The sequence below is a fragment of the Toxoplasma gondii genome, chromosome VI (genome assembly GCF_000006565.2).
Source record: "Toxoplasma gondii ME49 chromosome VI, whole genome shotgun sequence".
NCBI lineage: Eukaryota > Apicomplexa > Conoidasida > Eucoccidiorida > Sarcocystidae > Toxoplasma > Toxoplasma gondii.
Genome location: NC_031473.1, coordinates 2,130,766 through 2,150,067, shown reverse-complemented (window position 1 = coordinate 2,150,067; position 19,302 = coordinate 2,130,766). Strand labels below are relative to the sequence as shown.

Here is a 19,302-nt window from a genome sequence, read left to right as displayed (position 1 = left end):
ACTTCTATCTTCGGCGCTAGTCTGGCAGTACCGGTCCTGGTAGCCTAAAGCAGTACATGATTGTGTGAAGTTCGGATGACCCGGGCAGGTCAACGGGGGAGTGCGTCAGCAAGCACGTTTCCCTAGTACTGAAGTAAGCGCGGATGTTCGGTACGACTTCTACCGAGATCCGGTTGATATATCTCTTCATGAGGGGTAGTAACGAGGCCTAACTTAAATCGTTTCAAGTGCGGTTTCAATGAACGACTTTCCGGGGGGCTTAAGCCACTTGAATAGGCATCGCGGCTGAGTTCCACTGCAGGAGATATACGTCCGTTTTGTGTGATTCTGCCTCCTATTCCTATTGCTGTTAACGAGTGGCTACCGGTATCCGACGCCAGGAGAATGGCTCCGTTTTCGAACCGTCCTTCGTCCTCCGTGGAGATGAAAATACCATTATGGGCCGAAAGTGTGCCAGCTCGCATCAGTGATTCTTCGTCGCTAGAGGGGCTCCAGTAAATGTGGTCGTGCAGGCTGCTTCTAGCATTGAATGAATGAAGGTCACAGCCGTCGTTTGTCTCCGGCGGTTACGGTGTGCTGATTGAAGAAACTGTGTTGAGGGAGTCAACGGATTTCGTCGTGAGCATCTCAAAGAACTACAACCTCACTTGCTTGCCTGTCAATTGCCATGCCGGTGCGTGGTGTGATCTGGTGACGCTGAACAGAGTGTACAAGGTTTTGCTGCTGAAGCCCTTTGTGACACAGGGCAGGGTCTGAGGGGTTGCATTGGACTCAGGAATCCACACCGTGTGGATGGAAGTAGATGGTATGTAAAACAACTGTAATACAACCTCTGAAAGGCAAGTAAATATATAATGCAACGATTTGTCTCAGTGTGGCAAAAGAGAGATAACATCCTGCAAGTAGCCAAGATACCAAATATGGTATTGGAGAGAGGATATTTATAATGGCTGTAGCACCCCCAGAAACGCATTTGTACCCATGGTATTACAGATCTGAGTAACGCAGTGCCAAACTGACAAGGAAGCGACCACTGGGCTGTCGGGGTGCGTGCAGATTCAGTGCCCATGGCAGTCAAACCAGCCACGATAAGTGAAGTCAAGAATCCAAAATCATTCAGCATCTTCGTGTTTGTTCCGAAACTGTAGTCGAACGCATTTTGCTGTCGGTGGCCCTGCTGTGGCAGCTACAGGTACCTTCGCGCGATAATGAGTGGTCAAATACGAGTAGAACGTCCAATGCCGGTGCGGTTTTGGCTGCAAACGCATGTTGTGCATTTACACAAAGCTTCGTAAAGGGAATCTGGCTAGTGTGGATTACGCACCTGGTGTGTGTACCATAGAGTGTCTGGGCACACCATCATGGGGTAAAAAACCAGTACGAAATTGACAGTCACCCTCGATTCTGGCATGCAAATCACTGTCAGCCTGATGGGTGGCCTACCAGTCGCAGCACAGCTGCTGCCCAGAATGCTTTCTGATATCCCGAGGATGATGAGCTTGTAGCTTAAAGCACACGAAAAAAGATATACCGAGACAGGATTGGCCAATCAAATGCCCAACATATTCAACAAAAACTGGCTACCACCGAGCGTGCACAGAACAAAAGGCCTCGCCAGGCGATCCCTCACATGCAACTGGACGCGTCTTGAGCTTCTGGTACTTAAGAAAAGTTCGTTAGACAGTGGATCGAGAGGAAACTAACAGCTGGATGTCCGCTGCTGTAAAACAGTGGCTTAGAAATTCAGCTCCAGATAGGACAGTGGCAGTAGCTGCTGCAGCAAGAGACGCAAAGATGCCTCAGTCCTTAAAATAGAGTCGGACACCAAGAGCCAGTTGAGCGGTGCTACCCCCAGCGTGCTATCACCGTGTCATCTTCGTTCTTGACGTCCACAGTGGAGCGGGACCAAGGACCGGCTGCACGCGAGTCTGTGTTGTGGTGTGTTTTTTCCTCACTTCCGCAGTTTTCCCTTTCCTGCTTCTGCAGTGACACGTTGCTGCTATCCGTCGTTGTCTTCCCTCATTCACCTTATCACAACGGTGTCTCTTGTTCCTGGGTTGCAGTTTCTCAGCTTAGGCAGAGAGAAGGGAGGGCCGCTACTGCAGCAGCATGATGTCAGCGCATCTTCCTGTCTGCTTATTCACCACTGTAGCCTCACTGCGTAGCTGCGCAAGGAGACGACACAAGAGCCACAAGAATAGTTAACGTGGCCAACATATTTTGTTACCTGTACATCCGCAGTTCGTGTCGAGATGCCGGTACTGATCACGTCGCATACTGACGAAGTGCGGACCAAGGTCCCTGGCGCCCTGTCGGCAGCGCCGCTGTCTTCGTATCCGAGTTGTCTAGCAAACAGACAAGAACAGGTATGAACCAGAGGGTCAGCTGCAAGTAACCCTCGGATCTCTGTCACTTAGTTTTGTAGCGTCCGTAGAAGATCCATCCCTTTCCATGCCTGTGCCTTCGGCGCTAGCAGAACTCTCATCAGCGGTCCTCCTTCTTCTTCCCTTCTTCTCGATCATGCAGCGGGATGTCAGAACACAGGGATACAGTCGGTGTGGAACACTGCCACTGAACTGCATGTTTCCAGTTTCACTCGTTTGATCTGCATCATGCTCCCCCTGTCGGTGTGGCAGCATACTATCCAAGGAGAGACGGAGCACCGGAAAGAAAGGACACCCGCTCATAATACTTCCACGAGGTAAAATGTATCAATCCGCTTTGTCTGAGGTCTTGCTCCACTAGGAAGTTGCCTTCTAGGATACGGCACAGCCCTTACGCTACCAGCATCCTTCCAGGCACCTGACACAGACACCAGTGTTCGACTATTGGCATCCCCCATTTGGTCTCGCCGGTCCTCATATTTCCACGACGGTTTCACCCCCTACGTGTGCCACTGGACGCCCGTGGCTAAGAGGGCCGGATCACCTTATTACCGTCCATCACAAAAAAAAGGTTTTTTGTGTATAAGCCGCGGCTTATACAACGGAATGCCGCAAGGGTATTCTGCCCAGGGTAGCTGCAGACGCATCGACGTGGTCCAGTCGACTAATTCTCGCCAAAATTCCACCTTTTCTACACCTGTACGTTTTCGTGGATGTCTGCTGGGTCCATGTTATAGAAAAAACGTATGTATCCTTCCAACATCTTTGTGGTCTCTACGTTCTCTTGGGGGTCCCCGGCTGCCACACAGTGCCTCCCTGCTGCCACCCAACTAGGGCTGGCTCCCCTTGTGCCTTCATTCATCATCTCCATCTTTATTTCTGAAGTTTTTGCCGCGGCAGAAAACCATCTTCTGCGGTAAAGGTGTCTCGCTGGTGTTAGCGAGAGAACAGCCAAAGAATTTTCATTTCACAAAACGTGAGGATTGTGAATCGCCCCCCTTGTAGGGGGGTTGGTGGATGACGGGGCTTATGGGGACCAGCTGTCATTTGATGTGCGAATATGTTTGTTGTGGATAAGTGTAGACGGATTCCGAATTTCTTGTTACACACCGTTTATGCGGTTGTCTGAGACTGGACGTTCCTGTCTGACATGTGTGTTAAGTTCATGTTCGCGCGTTTTTCTGTTAGCTGTACATGTAGAACGGGCGTGATCACGTGATCTGCCGGGCGCCAGATCACGCTATCGACTTCTGCCGCTGAAGGGCTGTCTTGCTGCGCATACCCATGGTTTCTTTTGATTTTTCAAACACGCACATGTCCATTTATAAAGGAGCTTCCGCGGCACGGAGGGAATTTTCCTCAAAGCACGGTGTTTTGTAAAGGGTAAGAGCACCTGATGTGAGTCTCCTGCCTGGCTTCTCGACGGCGTCTCCAATCGGGTCTTCTGCCATGTCGCGTATTTTCGGGACGCTCTTCTCCACACGTTGTATCCCGCTGCTCAATCTATCTACATTCTCCACCTTTCACCGGTTTCGGTGTTTCTTTATCGTCCCCTCGGTCTCGCTTCCCGTCGATGTCGTCTTCTCCGCTGTTCCACGCGAGCATGGCTTCATGAACGGCGTCGCGCCCAGTCCCATAAGGGCAAGAGGCAATGTCGTAATTTCCAATCGTTTTAGGTATGTCGTTTAGTGACCCATCTGTCACCCAAGTGAAACCGAACCTCGTCTGCGCTGACACAACATGGGCAACCCGATGCTCGCTGCTTCTGTGCTCCGCTCAAGCGCTTTGTAGCCGCCACTGTCGTCCACAGAGGCAACTGCAAGAGTTAAGGAGGAGCCTCACCAAACAAAGATGCGGGTGAGGCCGATCCGTGCCTTCTGTCGGGTATGAGCTGCGACTATGTTTTCTGCTCAGTCTGGGCGGGGTTCGAAGTCGTCATGAAAGGTTTTCCAGTTTGACGAGTTCTGTATAGGTTTCTCTTCTGTCTTCACCTCGCTCCGACGCTCCTCAAACGCTGGTGGTGAACCCCACCCATACGATGGATCCGCCACAGTGCCCTCGTGTCGCTGACTCAAAGTTGATGCCCGTACAGGATCCGTCCACATCATCTTGTCAGGCGTCTTCCCTGTTTGCTCCGGACATCGCGCACAGCTCTCTAGGAGGCAGTTGCTCAGCTGCGGCTGAAGCAGCTGCCTCTCCTGTTGTCTCTGTTTCTTCCCTTTCTGTCAATGGCGAAAATGTTGTGAAGCCTACAGGGTTACCCTCACGCCTCGCTCCAGCCTCTTTCTCAGGTTCCGGTGCACGGCAGAATGGAGTTGAATCGTCGTCAGCGCACTCTGCCGTATCCAGAGAGGGCGGAGGCTCCGCCTTAGCATCGGCCAAGAGCCTGGAGTCTCCCTCTTCGGACTCTGCGTTTTTGAATGCACTGCATGCGCCGTCGGACATCCCGCCAACTGGGAAACGGAGAGGCAAAAGTCCGAGCAGAGCGTCGTCGCTGTCGTCTTCGCCTGCATCTGGTACCGCTCACCAACCTCTGCAGCGCGAGTTAGTTCTTATGCATCGCATGACTCAGGAGCAGTTTCAGCAGCGCCTCTTGGACGTTAGCAGGTACCGCAGAACTGTGCAAGTGGTCAACTTTAGAAACACCGTCTTCCCGTCAGCGTACTCGATCGCGCTCTTCTTCTCCGCCGCCGAGAAGGCGCCGCAGCTCACCAAGGTCCTCATGTACTACTTTGACAGTCTGCCGCCAGCTCAGTTCCGCGTCTTCTGCTACGGTCTCTCGCGCTGTCGACACGTCCGCCACGTGGACGCAAATGCGACGGGCGCTGCGGGTCTCCCTGCCTGGAGAACGTTGCTGCTGCTGAAACGCCTGAAGGCTTTTCCGGACATCAGACATGTCACGCTTTCGGGGAACGAGTTGGAGTCCTTCAGAGGCGGGGCGCGCCGCTGTCGCTCTCCGAGCAAAACTGGGGGCGACACGACACGACCTTCGAGTGACTCCGAGGGATTGGACGACGAGGAGCGCCGCGAGGAAGAGAGTGAGTGGGCTCGAGACTCCGACTACGCCTTGGGAGATGAAGCGTTGGAGACAGTGCGGAAGCTGAATGGCAGGAGGGACAGGAGTTCGGACCAAGAGAACGACGGTTCTTCAGCCTTACACGGGCAGCAAACGACAGATAAGAAACCTGCTGGGCGCGTCCCGGGCGCGGGGAAGGTAGAGATCAAGAAGTCCAAGGCTGGGATCGGAGAAAAGGGGAAGGCTCTTCAGAAGAAAGCAAGCGAGGGGCCTGCGGGAGAGGACTTTGAATTTTCAAAGGCGAAAAAATTCGCGGACCAGGCTGCTTCAGAGGAAAGACTACCACCTTCAGCTGAGAGAAGGGAGGCTGCGACTTCTCGGGAGGACGATGAGGAGCTGGAAACTGCTGCAAAACAACTCCTCGCGCAGGTTTTGGCCGACGTGCGAGCGGGTCGAAGAGCAGCGCGTCGCCGAAGGTACTTTCTGCCTCTTCCAGAGGAGAAGAAGGAGCACTGTTCGAGCCCAGACCGGGTCGACGAGAAGCGATCTTTGTCTCCGAGCTTAACGGATGATGAAAACGAGACGCGCGCAGTTTACCCTCTTCGCGACTTGATGATTGGAGGCGTCGTCTGCCTGCAAATCAAGGAATGCGCTCTGATACAGCAGTCGCAACTGTCTCTCTGGGTACTCAATTCGTGTCACCTTCTGCGCCTCCGCCAGTTCGACCTCGGGAAAAGCGACAGATCTCTCGCTCTCGTCCTCCCTGACGAAAAAGATCCTCCCACGAACGGCGAGGTGAGAAGCGGGAAGAGACAGCATCCGCGGCAGAGAGAGCAACAGATTTCTTCTTCGGTGGATTTGTGGCGCAAGAGATGCAGAATTAGACAGAATAAGGGGTGATGATTGTCGACAGATCTCGGCAGTTTGCCCTCAACACGTGTACCTCGCACTTAGACACGGCTTGTATCGTCCAGCGTTTAAATAAATTTTATATCAAAATGAGGGCGCGTGTCTTGACGGGTGGTCGACGTCAACGTCTCTGGTTCTTAAAACGACTGGCTTCGTACAAGGATAGAAGCATGTAGTAGACAGGAAGAGAGTTCAAATCTCGCGGTCCTTGCGTTGTTTTTTGCTATACCATGCTGCCCTTCGGTCAATGCGGCACTGCCATCCACCGTATATTCTTCTTGGATATGGGGCGACAAGGCCACCCTCATACACATGTGCGTTTACACGTATTTCCAAACATTTCGTGAACGCTGACTAAATATTCATATAGAGAAAGAGAGTTGATTTGAGTTCAGGGTTTAGGTTAGATATCTATTTATAAGTCGATGTAGAGTATGGGTTAGGGGAGGCCCACGCTGTTGTGGGATCTCCTGCTTTTACGCCGAATGGGCTGCTTCGTTCCGTGTTGAGAGCATTCCCGCTTGTTTACCTTTTCTCGTGGATCTCCCTTCACCTACACGTTCTGCTTTCGCCTCGTCAACCAAGGCTCTGTCTCCGCTGCGTCGTCGCCTCATCTGCACTGCTTGTTTGCGGCTCTCGAGGTGTATCAGGTTTTCCGAGGTCTTGATTGCTTCTCAGACATCTCCTTTTTCTCCGTTCGCTTCTGGCAAGCTGTTGCACCTGACACTTTCTGCTTGCGTCCGTGTCTGTGTGTCTGCGCACAGCTGCTGCGGCGAATCTGCTTGATGTCTCGCCAGCTGTGGACTCAGCGCAAGCAGTCGAGCGACATTCTCACACCGTTCCACGGTCAGTTTCTTAGACTTCAGTAACAGAGTGAGGTTGAATGAAGACAGCAAGACTTGCACCTCTCATCCTGAATGTCCCTTTTGTATTTCGACTTGTCTTTTTAACCGCTGCACTGGATACTCTTGCATCTCTCATCGAAGGTTACCTGTTCTCGTTGTCGCATCTCGAACTCGATTCGTGTCGAGCGGTCTTCGCTTGCGTGTGTATGATTGTACCCATGGCGTGTATCTCTCTGTTTCCCTAGTTTGTGTACATCGCATGATGAGTTCTGCTTCCAATTTCCCCGTTTCCGTCTTGAATGGCTCATTCTTTCTTTTGTGTCATCCCGGGTTTCACGGTATCCTCTGTGTCCACCCTGTGTGGCCTCTTCTATCGCCTCTGCTTCCGTCTGATTCTCCGACTTCATGCATGCGTTCTCCTTTTCGCGGTGCCTCTCTCTCCGCCGTTTTCTCAGCCCATTCGCATGCACATTTCCGTCTCTGTCTTCATTGGGGTCTTCTCTGCTGTGGCATTTTTCGTCGTTTCTTCTTGGCTGCCTCTGTCGCGCTCTTGCGGGAGACAATGGCGTTGCTAACTTCTTCAGCTAACATCAGGTAGCAGTTCTCTGCGGGTGTGACATCTAATCATCCATGGGAGACTTCTTTGTTTTGTGAGATTTGCCTCCAGCGGCGGACGACTGGCAGGAACCAATGCTTCCGTACTTTTGGCTGTACTCGCTGCTGGACTGCATGTTGCTCTATGCTCACAACCACCCTTCGGCTTCTCCAGCCTTTCCTCCTTCTGCCCTCCCCCCCGATTCTGATAAGTCGGGTGATGCTCGGCCCTCGGGAGGAGACGCTCCTGCTGTTTCTTTTGCAGGTGCCGCGTATGCCTCTCTGTTGAACTATCCCCAGCTTCTTCGACAGCCCCGTGAGTTTCGCTGCGTGTGATCTCCTGACTTTCTCGCACGGTTGCTGCATTTTCTGTTAAGCATGCAGCGAGCTTTCTTTGAAACGAGTCTGATGCCTAAATTCGTGATCGCTTAGCTTACAAGAGAAGCGAGGGCAGTCACTGCATCTGCGGCGTTATCGACTTCGGACACTCGTCAACTGGAGTCTAAGGGTTTCTTTGGGAAGCGATTCTTCTGCGTCGCTTCGTATGCGCGTGCGTCTTGTTCTCTCTCTTCTGTGGCGTTCGCCGTACCTGAGTTCCCTGTTCGAGCTTGGTCTCGCGCTATTTCTGCAGTTTTTCTTCCTTCTCCCATCTGGTCTGTCATGTGTCAAGACCCTGCTTTACAATCGCTTCGTGTCCACAATTTTCCATCATCATACCTCCTGACGTCACACAAAAGCCTCGTTGGCTGCTTCATCTGTCTCACTTTTCCTCGCAGTTGTCCGCGTGTGGATGCCCCCTCAAGAGCCCGTTCAAGGGAGTGGCACGACTTTGAAGCTTCCCCCTGGGTCGTCGGGTTTTTGGTGAGCTGTTTGGACCAACGGGAGTGAACGTTCTGTTAGAAAAAACTTTCTTGTCGAAACAAGAGTATATTAAGGGCGTGTATCTGAACGGACGCGCTCACGTGCATTCAACAGACATGTTTGTCGAGTTGCGCCTTCGAAAGAAAGGAATTTCTACACTCTTCAGATCGGCGTAGACACTGTTCCAGCATTCTTCATGGGATAGGTCTTCCTTTGGTTTCAACACGATACGTGTCAGGACCACACATGTCAAAAAATCCACATAACTCGAGCCACGGGAGTCAGGAGGCCCTCCCTCTGGGGCAGCCGTGTATCATTTGCATGCTCCCATCACACACATATGCGTGAGTGCAGTGGCTTGCAAATGTGCATGCTTTTTCCCGTGACCTCGCCCTTAACAGTTTTGTGTCTTTACACGAGCTGTTTTCGCTTTGGTGTGTCCCTCTAATGTGTGCAGTTACGCCTTTCTTGTGGGGCGCGTGGGAGACCGATGTCTCGTGCGCTGGCTGACTCGCCGCCAATTTAGCGACTACTTGGAGAAGGATCAGCTGGCTTGTAGAGAGAGCCAGGCTTTTCCCTTCCACAAGGATGAAGCATCATCATCCTCTCGAGGAATCAGCATTTCCCCTTCTCTTACTTCTGCATCTGCGCCTTCTGATATTTCTTCGGTCTTGTCGCGTTTCAAGGCGCTGACGCCCGTGCCGCCTCTCTGCCCTCTGTGTGTCCCCCCTTCACCTTCCTCTGGGTCCCCAAGCTCCGAGGGTTTCGCGCCAGGACCTTTCGTTTCTGGAGCCTGTCATGCAGTCCCTCGCGGGCGCTCTTCTTCCCGGCTAGCTGCGGCTGCGGCTGTTGGGGCTCTGCACGGAACGACGTCGTCCCTATACTCTGGTGGGGTCGAGAACTCCCCACAGATGCGGCAAAAGAGAGAACTGGAGTCATTCTTCGGCAGATTCGACGCAGCTATCCCTGTCGCGCGAGTGGAGCCGGCGGCGTTCGCCTGGGACTGGATTCAAGGCTCAAACGAGGAGACGAGCCAAAAGAGAGGAGACGAACGGGTCGCGGCACCAGAGGGGTCCAGTGAGAGCGAAGAGGAGACAGGCAGAAAAGAGCAGGGAGAGACGGCAAGCAAGCACAGCCTGACGTCTTTGAAGAGCAAAGACGGAGCGAAAGACAATCTTGTGGAGGGCGGAGACAGATGGGACATGCCGGAGCTCGCCGCGGGCAAAGAAGGATCCGAAAACAAGCGGGACGACAGGAAACTGAAGACTGGCGCGAAGGGAGATCGAAGAAGTGGAGAACAGGGAATCGGCGTTGGATCGTGGGTGGAGGTGGACCTTGGAGGCGACGAAGATGCGAACAAGCCGTTTGTCACTGCCATCGGAATCGTCTGCCACGTAAGTCGGCAAAATTCCATCGCAAGGGCCCTACGTTCCAGCTGCACACAAGCTGTCTGAATTGCAGCTTTACACGCACTCTCTCCGGGTGCGCGGGCTGCTCATGAACCTCCAAGTGTCAAGATATACATGTTGCCTTCCTTTCAAGGGTTCCCCCCTGGCTATTTGTGACATTCTCCCATCCGGCCCACAAGCACCCATCGCTGCTTTTGGGATTGGCTTTCAGTGCTGTGTTGCCCTCCCCTGCTTACTAGAATGCGGATTGTTTTGCGTTTTCGTTCCGGTTTTCAGTGTTGTTTCGCGCCCACATGGGCACGAGTATCGTCGACTCCGTTTGCAGCGTCATGTGGTTCCCCTGTTTGCCCTAGCATACAAATTGTTGTGTTTCTCTGAAGCCTGAAGAGCCACTGCGTGTTGATCTGCTTATCCATTTCTCTTTTCTGTCCAGGTGGACCAGGCGCCGGCGGGGGCTCCGCCTCCGAGTCTGCCTTCCTGGCAGGCGCCCAGCTGTGCCTTCAACCCGCAAGTTGGCCTCGCGGTGGCGGCTTCCCGTTCTAACTGTGAGCGTCTGACTCCTGTCTCCCGCCGTCTGCTGACTTGCCGTCTCCGTGTCTGTCTCCTTCACACGAAGCCCGCACAGACGGGGGTGTCTCCGCAACCGAGCAAAAGTGTCTCTCGGGCAACTGTGCCCTCTGTGGGGAAACACGTGGTCTCTGGAGGCAACAAGGGGTACGACGCAGGGCGCTTCGTCACTGTGTCCTTCAACCGCGTTCGCCCCCTCCAGGTCCTCATGGCTCCCAAAGACACCTGGACCTTGACGGCGGTCCGGGAACAAATAGGCAAGATGAAGGACGAAGCTGAAAAGCTCGGCGCTGAGAAGCGATTCTGGGGGTTTGGCGGCGCCCTCGGGTCTTGCGTGCTCCTTCCCAAAGAGTGGGGGGTTGATGCTGCGGAACGCGATTTCGGTAGGTGTTCTTTGTATGTGATCATTTGATTAACAATTCGTTTTGTGGTTCCAAATTCTGAGGCTACGCCAAACATTTTCTTTTACTCTTCCTTTCTCGCCGTTAGCGTGAGCTGAACTTGCCAGAAGCCGCTGTGTCCTGTGCGTCTTCCGTGTGACTGCATGCGCAACATTGAAGGATTCGACATTCAAAGGTTGCTTGTTTCGTTTTTCCTGTATCCTGCTTTCGACACGAGTGCACAATAGTCGCCTGTGGTGGTCGTATATCGCGCGCGTTCATGTAGAGGGTTGGTAAATGGAAGCCTCTCCCGAAGACCTGCAGGAAGACAAGTGTGTGATACGCTACGAACGAGAAGGTGTGTGAATGGCATACGGAAGGTGTCGCTGCTGCGAGAAAAAAGTACGTCAACAACAGGACTAAGGGATGTTCTTAGTTCGATTAACCAGTTTTCTGTTTTTCCTTTTTTTCTTCCACAGGCGCTTCTCGGGCGTTTCCTGTTGCCTTGAGTCTTCCGTCAAAAGCGTCGACTCAGAACTCGGAGGTTGCGTCGTCGGTGCCACTTGTTCTCCACTCTAAACTTCTCCCGTGTCTCGAGACAGATCGGGTGGAGTTTGTGCAGAAGGCAATGCAGCATCCTCGCCAGCTCATTGTGCATTTTGGTTTCGGTTTGTCGGGTCCCGCCTCAAGTCCTTCCTCGGGCACGAACCGGCGCGGGCAAGGCCCGAGTCAGCGAGGCGGGGGTGCTTCGTGGACTTCTGCGGGCTCTGGAGGGCCTTCGGAGACATCGGAAGAAGTGTCTCCCGATGGCGGGCCAGGTGTCTGTGACAAAGGTCCGACTTCCCAAACGTTTAACCTTTCCTCTGGCGAACGAGCCAGTTCCCAGGTGGGAGAAGAGAGGAAAACACTGGGTGGACACGGGGGAAGCACGGGGAATGTAGGTTGGTCTGCACACACGAAGCATGTGTCGGCGGACAGTCTTCCTGGGTTTAGGTGCTTGGATTACAAGCCTTTTTTCTTGCCTCCCTCGGCCCCCGCCGCCTTGCTGGCGCTTCTCGATGGTCGCGCTGGCGCCAGCCCGAGCCACTCTGGTCAAGGGAAGGCGAAGGCAGATGTCCAAGGTACGCTCTCCTCTGAGAAGATTTCGGGGGAAGGGGCGGACCTCAAAACGCAGGGGCAGGCGCATGAGGCTTCAACCGCGGCACAAGCGCCGCGGCCTGCGGGCGCTGACGCAGCAGGGGGGGCGGGCCGTTCTGCGGCTGCACGCCGCGCCTCGAGTCCTCCACAGTGTGACGGCTTCGATCCAGAGAACGCGACTCGACAAGATTCGCTTTTCGTCGCCTGCAGTGGTTCAGCAGGCGAAGTGGCACTCCAGGACCGGAAGCCTGGGTTGCCCGGTTTTCTGGCGGCAGGTGCTGGACTGTCGCAGGGGGCGTCTTCTGCAAGCCAGAAGAAGCGCTCAACGGGAGGTGCCCTCAAAGAAGCCAAGGGAGGCCCAGGCGGCGTCAAGACCAGCGCGGCTGCACAAGGAGGGAAAGGTGCACAAAGTAAGCGCGCGCGAATGGTGTACTCTCCCACGATCTCCGGGAAAATCCGCTCTGTGGGCAGCGACAAGTCGATGTCACCACCTCCTTTTCGCCTCGACAGGGAGCGCTCGCCTTCACCGACGGAAGCGGCGAGCTGCGGGAGTGTTAGGAGTCAACAGAAGGTGTTTCTGGGCACCAGTTTGTCCGGCACGCTGTCTATGCAGATCGACAGCTACCCTGCGACGGAAGGTTCGGCGTCTCCGTCTTGTTCCACGTCTGCAATGCAGAAGGGTTTCAAAGAGAAAACCGCCGCCCCGAGCGTCCCCAGGCGCCCCGGCGGGTGGACTTCGGGCTTCAAGGAGAGAGGAGCGAGTGGCGCTGCATCGAAAGTAGGCGAGAAGTCTGGGAAGGCTGCGAAGAGACAACGGGAGGCAAATGCCCAGTGCGTGGGGCGCCTGGAGCGCCGTCACGGCCGGGCGACAGTTCGCACTCGAATTTTGTACTTTGTGAGGAGATATGTGATGACGAGGCGCGGGGAGAAAAGCATTTGCGGACGGTGTTGAGCAGTAGAAGAAGGTAACAGAGCTAGTTTTCTGTCTTGTCGAGAGGGAAGTGCAAGTCAAATCGTGCGACGGAGTCTTCTGTGCTTCTGGTGTGTGTGCCGATGTAGGTGCTGGCGCGAGGCCCTCTGGGTGGACTTTTTCTCGACTCGACAGCTGGTGAAAGCGAAGTGGCCAGGCGAACACCCGCCTTCCTTCAGCGACGACGAATAGCTGACTGCGAAGCTCCCGAGGAAAGGAAAAGACGAAAACTAGACGAGGAGAGAAGAGAACGGGACGCGGAGGAGGCACAGTGGCTATGGCGCCTGTCGCTCCCGTGTCCCGTTATCTCGCCGAGAGAGCCAGTGGGGGAGGTTTGTCTGTCCAATATCGACCTGAATAGCAGGGAAACGAGGCTGACTGAACGATGTGCCGGGGACGAAGTCGTCTCCCAGTTTCCAGCTGCCAAAGTCCCTTCGCAGGTTTCTCCACCTGCGAACGGTTTCGGTGAAGCGTCGACTTCGAGCCGGGACTCCTCGCCGGCGTCTTCGCGTTCCTGCTCGCCTCCGGCTTCTCCGCTTGGTGCGTCCTCTGGAGCGTACGCGCCCTTCACACTTCATTTGTCTCGTGGAACGTCTGAATCTTCCACGAAGGACCGTCCCAACTCGTCCCGTGTCTTGTCAGAGAACCCTTTGCTGCCTCCGGCTCGTCAGCCTCTCACTGCAGGAGAGTGGGAGCTCATCAAAAACGCTTTGCATTTCCTGCGTGGTCGGGGTGTCTGCGGGCTAATTTGCGAAGCCGGGGGGTCTCGCCTGTCTCTTGGGTCTGTGCGGGAAGAAACAGAGCAGTATTTTTCTCTCCCTCTGATTGCAGACGTGTGGCAAGCTGATGAGGGCTCGACTTCCAACGCTCGCTCCTCTAAAGCGCAGATAGGGGGGGCCTGTACCGTAGGAGGCGAAGGCATCTCTACCAGACACTTCCTAGGCAGACAGGAGAAAGAAGGATCGGTTCTTTCAGAAAACCTCAACCCGTTGAACGGCCGCTGCTCCTGCGGGGAAGAGGTCCAGGCTCGATCTGAGGAACTTCCTAAGGAGCGCTTACCGCGACCGTGCTTCTGGCGATTGAATGATGACTCACTGAACCAAGTTCGGTGCTTCTTGGAGTTCTGTGTAAGTCGGCGACAGTTTCGAATGCTTCAGGAAGAGCATTTCCACTCTTGCCCTGCAGCTCTTGAGCGGCGGCCTTCGCCGCACCAGTCGGGCCAGCAAAGCCCTCTGCTATCCTCGCAGGACGCAGCTAGCCTCCTGCAGAAGCCCGTCTCGACAGGCTCTGATGGAGACGCTGTCCCGTCTTCTGACGAACTCTGTGAATCACGAGATGGAAATTACGTCGTTTTTCCGCCCTCATCTAGTGCGTCTCTGTCGCCTGGAGACGATGCACATCCGAAAGTGCCAGATTCTATTTCCGAAGGTCGTCGGCGTGGGTGTCAAGAAGCCGCCACGTGCATCTGCTTGGACATCTGTACATGTTGCATGACCGACCGGGCGTCGCACCGCCCCGAGTCTTCAGATCTTCTAGGGCCCCTGCTGGCGGCTGTTTCGCCTCCTTCCCTGGCTTCCCGAAGAGACAAAAGCAAGGCCAGCAGGTTTTCAGGGGAGCGCGCTCCCCCTCCGGAGTCTGCCCCAGCGCGGGCCGCGGTTATGCGCAGTTGTCGGACGGCTACGGAAGCTGGTTCAGGTGTAACGGGCCAGGAGGGTGGTCCCCAAGGGACTGACACCGCCGGCGGAGACACCGCGGGGACAGGTTCTAGCGGGGTGCCTGTCGGCTCTTCAACGGCAGAGGGGCCCGCCTCTTCGGGCACAGGGAAGAAGCGAGGGAGAGGCAAAGGGCCTAGCGGAAACAGCCAGGGGTGGCCCTGGAGTTCGGATGGTGTCGGTGGTGAGTATCGCCGTGAAAACGTGGAGCTTTACCGCCGGTATGCCGAAGCGATTCTCGAACAACAGGCACGAAGGCGTAGGCGGCGCCTGAAGTGCGAAAGCCGACTGGGGTCGTTCGGCTGGCGCCGCGACCAGTTTCTGCGGCGTCTCAGACAGGGAAACCTGCAAGAAGACACCTCTCAAGAACAGCCTTTCGAAGGGGAGGAAGAGGAACGCGAAACGGATGGTGTCAATAATCTCGGCGAAGCAGTCGAAGATCGCCTCTATCGGGTCACGTATCACCTGGCGGAGTCAGGCGACATCTGGGGGCTTAACCGAGGTCGGCAAAAGCAACGCTCAGTCGCTCCGGGGGCTCCGGTAGATCCCACAGGTAGCCGAGGGGGCACTGATACTAGTTTCAACCATTCTCCGGGATGTGTGAGGCGTCCCTGGGAAAGCGCAGAAATCGGCCTGTTTCATTCAGATGACGACATGAGCGGTCTGGACACAGACAAAGACGAAGAAGACCCAACGGTGCAACGCCGGCTTCGGCGGGAACGCCGCGCTGCAGCAAGTGAAGCAGCGGCAGCAGCCGCTGCTGAGAACGGACCGCCGAGTTCTGGTGCTGTGGGACCAGCGAACAGCCGTCGCAGTCCCATCCCTTCTACGCAGGATCATTCTCGGCAGAGCGGATCTTCGACTGGAGTTACGGCGAAGAAGGTGCCATACAACAATCGGCGAAGTGGGAAGTCTCGAAAGGCGTCAACGGGAAGCCCATCGAGTGCTCCCTCGCCCTCTGTCAGTGTCCCGGCAATGCCAAGTTTGCCCGAGGTTTACGCTGCAGAAGAACAGCTGTGCGCGGTTCAGCTGGAAGCAACGATGGATACTGAGGCACCTTCAGCGGAAGAAAACAGTCACCGCCCTGAAAGTTTACCTGTGTCTTTCAACGCGCACCCTTTCGAATCTAAATTCGGTCAGAATCTACAAGGGCGCGATTCGCAACGAGATGGGCCCAGCCCATCGGGTGCTCTTCCCACTATCAATGACAACGCTGGCGTTCAACAGGGAGTGTCGGGAAGGCCGTCAGAGACAGACCGACCCGAGACCTTTTCAGGAAGTGCAGGTCCCGAAGCGCAGTCGCGACAGAGTGATACCCAGGCCAGCGGTGGGAAAATCCTCCACAATAAAGGGGCGCCTGGAGACAGCAAAAGTCAAGAACTCGGTTGCCTTCCGCTGACTTCACCGGCAGCGGAGGCCACCGGAGGCGCGGTGCAAGGTCTACGGATGCCACGTGAAGCCACAGGAAGTTCCGTGCAAGCCCAGGTATCAGACAGCGCTTCTTTGAGCGACGATGAATCGTCTGTGGGCCGTGGTGGAGCGGTAGCAGCGTCTGAAGGATCTGTCGGTGAAACCGTCGATGTGTCACCACCCGCTACAGTCGACAGCCCGAGCACTGATGGCGAAGGTACTGGAGGGAGAGAGGAACGTCGAACGGAACCTCCCGCTTCCTGGCAGCCAGTCGATTTGTATGCTCCAGACACTCGCGCACCCTTCGAGGTGGGCAGTGTTTCTGGAGACCAGGAGACATTATCCCTTGCTCAAGGAGTGGAACCCGAGGTGCTCGTAAGAAACAAGGAGGAGTCCCGTCATTTCATGCAGTCCACCGCTGTATCTTCTCGAAGAGAACACGATGAGAGTCGACAAGGGGCCCGGAAAGATCCGTCGCCGAGTGTGTGTGTCGTGCCTCAAGTCCGAGCCTCGCTTTTTTCCCCACGTTCCGTGGAACCGGAAGGAAAGGTAGGAGCAGAGTGGGGAGACCACAGAGCTTCATCTCCCTCTCGGCGCCCTGAACTTCACGAGTCTCAACTTCAGGGGGCTGGGTCTACCTGTAGCTCGAGGTCCAACCACGGGAGTCCGCGCACACCCGACGGCGTGTCGGGGGCTGGGCCCCAGGCGCATACGAAGGCGGGCAAAGCCGGAGGCGTGGAGCACGCCGTCGCTTTGGGGAGCCTTCAGTCGCAGCTGCAGCAAGTGCAACACCAGCAGCACCAGCTAGCAAAGTATCGAGAGCAATTTCAACAACACATTGCCCAGCAGCAACTCATTCACCTTCAACACCTCGCGCAACACCAGAAACTGTCACACCGACAGTGGGTGCGCCACGCGCCTGCCTACTACGCAGTCCACGGGTTTCCACGCCACGGCCAGGTCTTTGCCGCTCCGGCTGCGTTCGCCAACGGACCGGGAGCCTCGCTGCACTATTCCCCAGTCCAGGTGCTGCAATGCGTGTCGGAGTCGGCGCCTTCATTTTCCGGTACTAGATGCATTCCGCGGCCGCCGGCTAATGCGGAGCCTCTTGGTGCGCCCGTTCACGCAGCGCCAGATCCGGGCCAGCTGGCCCAGTCTGTGGCTGACATTCGAGCTCGGGGGCTCCCCGCCGTTCGGAGAATCGAACTGCAACCCGTGCCGGCACCCGAGGGGCCTTCTCCAGGAGCCCTAGGAAGTCCAGCAAGTCCTGGGGGCGTGTCTGCGACGGCGATCTCGCTCGTGGGAGAGCCTGGTGTCCGCTCTAAAGAAGGCGACCCTCGAAGCGGTCCGGAAAACGAAATGTTTCCGATACCACCGGTCCCCGGAAGGCTACCCACAGCAGCGATGAACGGCAGCCACAGCCACTCAGCTGGAGATGGAGAACGCCTGGCAGAAAGAAGCTACGGCGTTGAACACGTCATCGACTTGACGGAAGACGAGTGAGAACCGGGGAGACCAGGAACCTCAAATTTGCTGCATGCGACAAAGGCAAAGGGTCAAAGTGCGTAGTTCACAAGAAAACCTACTGAAGCGCCGTTGTTTTAATTACTCGTGGCGCCTCTGACATATAAAGAGGATAATTATGCTTCAACACATTTTTAGTGGAGCAGAATGGATCCATGCTGGCTATTCTTTTCTTGGTCTCCTAGGAGAGTCAGCTCTTGTCCCAGTGGTATATTTGCCTGTTTGTGAGCAGGGTCATCACGGCTTTGCTAAACTTGTTTGTGAGGAGCCCCTAAACTGCAGTATTTCCCCGGGCATTCCGGTGTTTGAACGTGCTCTGCTTCTGATAGAATAATTCGAGAAGAAGCTACGTAGAGTCGAAAACCAAGAGGCTACTTGCGGCGTTTTCGGGTGTTATCTGTGCCGCGAACGGAATTCCAGATATGAGGTGTATTCCATGTCTCCGATGAGAGGAGACGTTTGGATGAATTTATTTTCCAGTTTTCGATCGTGAACGCTGAGGAAGAGGAACGACGAAGTTAGGTCTGACAGCGGTACTCTTTCAGGATGGAATTCAAGAGTCAGTGTCTTCCCCATGGCAAAAACTGGACACGTGAAAAGCTAGAATCTCCTAAGTAACGCTATCAGGAGCAAGTAACCAGGAGAGCGCGTTCGAGGGTAGACAGACGGTTTTCGCGCAGACTTAGTGCAGAAACAGACTATTATGCTCGTCCACAGTGCATTGACTGATAGAGATACACGAGTTGTCAAATGTGAAGATACGAGATGACGTACATAAGATTGGCGAGAGAAAAAAATGGCAAGTAGATTAAACTCCAGCTTCACAACGATAGGGGAACACCGTATGACACTAAGTCACTTAATCGATTACAGATGGTGAGGTAGGGGACAGAAAGAACGCTCAAGACACTGCGTGTATTGACACAATTCACCCAGGGCGAGCTGTCGCCTCCACCCACTGCCGGACGATGTCACCAAGCACTGCCGGCAGAAGTCGCACATCCTGGACAACGGCGTAAAATGGAAATGGGAAGTCCTCTAGCCAAGGCACGACGCGAATGTCAGTCCCCTCCTGAATGACTTGCTTCATGTCGTAGATGCTTGTGTTTCGCTCTCCTCGTCTGCTTCGCGCCGATTCATCTCTCCCTTCAAATTTCATGCCGCTGTCTGTAAAGTCGCCGGGTGCCGGCGGGGCAGCTGGGTTATCAATGATCAAGACCAGCGGGATGTATCCTCTCGAGATAGCTATATTTACCCACTTCGCTGCATATGCTTTGTTGAATCGGCCATCCGTTAAAATCAAAATCATGCTGAGAGAACCGTCACCGCTGTCTCCTCCGTTCTCGCCTTCCAGCAAATTCACAGCGAGCTTGAGAACATCAACCACTGCTCGGTCATGGCTGTCTTTCGCTTCTTCCATAAACGTGAAAGTTTGGGCGATCCGCGAGCCATCGGCACCTCCCACTTCAGTTGAGAGAGGCACAACAACCTCCGGCGTTTTGCCGCCAAAAGCGCACACGCCGATCTGGCCGACCTAAACACATGGATAAGAACAACCCACTTGCGCAGAGTGAATTTGAACCA

The 19,302-nt window shown here is 54.9% G+C and overlaps 2 protein-coding genes across 2 annotated transcripts in view; one reads left to right on the top strand and one right to left on the bottom strand.

Annotated features, from left to right (window-relative positions):
* Positions 1 to 3,085: 3,085 nt before the first annotated feature.
* TGME49_242640 (hypothetical protein) lies at positions 3,086 to 18,302 on the top strand. Its single transcript, XM_018780650.1, has 8 exons — positions 3,086 to 6,195; positions 7,074 to 7,155; positions 7,822 to 8,064; positions 8,525 to 8,609; positions 9,067 to 10,003; positions 10,452 to 10,968; positions 11,445 to 12,880; positions 13,162 to 18,302. Exons 1-8 carry the CDS (start codon positions 4,423 to 4,425, stop codon positions 17,695 to 17,697), a joined length of 9,609 nt encoding a protein of 3,202 aa, XP_018637487.1. The 5' UTR covers positions 3,086 to 4,422; the 3' UTR covers positions 17,698 to 18,302.
* A 344-nt stretch (positions 18,303 to 18,646) lies between these two features.
* Positions 18,647 to 19,302, bottom strand: part of TGME49_242625 (ATPase family associated with various cellular activities (AAA) subfamily protein) — a gene marked incomplete at both ends in the record, with an annotated part of 34,555 nt that continues 33,899 nt past the window's right edge. Inside the window, one exon of the mRNA XM_018780649.1 lies at positions 18,647 to 19,252. Coding sequence (XP_018637486.1) covers positions 18,647 to 19,252 — 606 coding nt within the window. The remainder of the gene's footprint in view (positions 19,253 to 19,302) is intronic.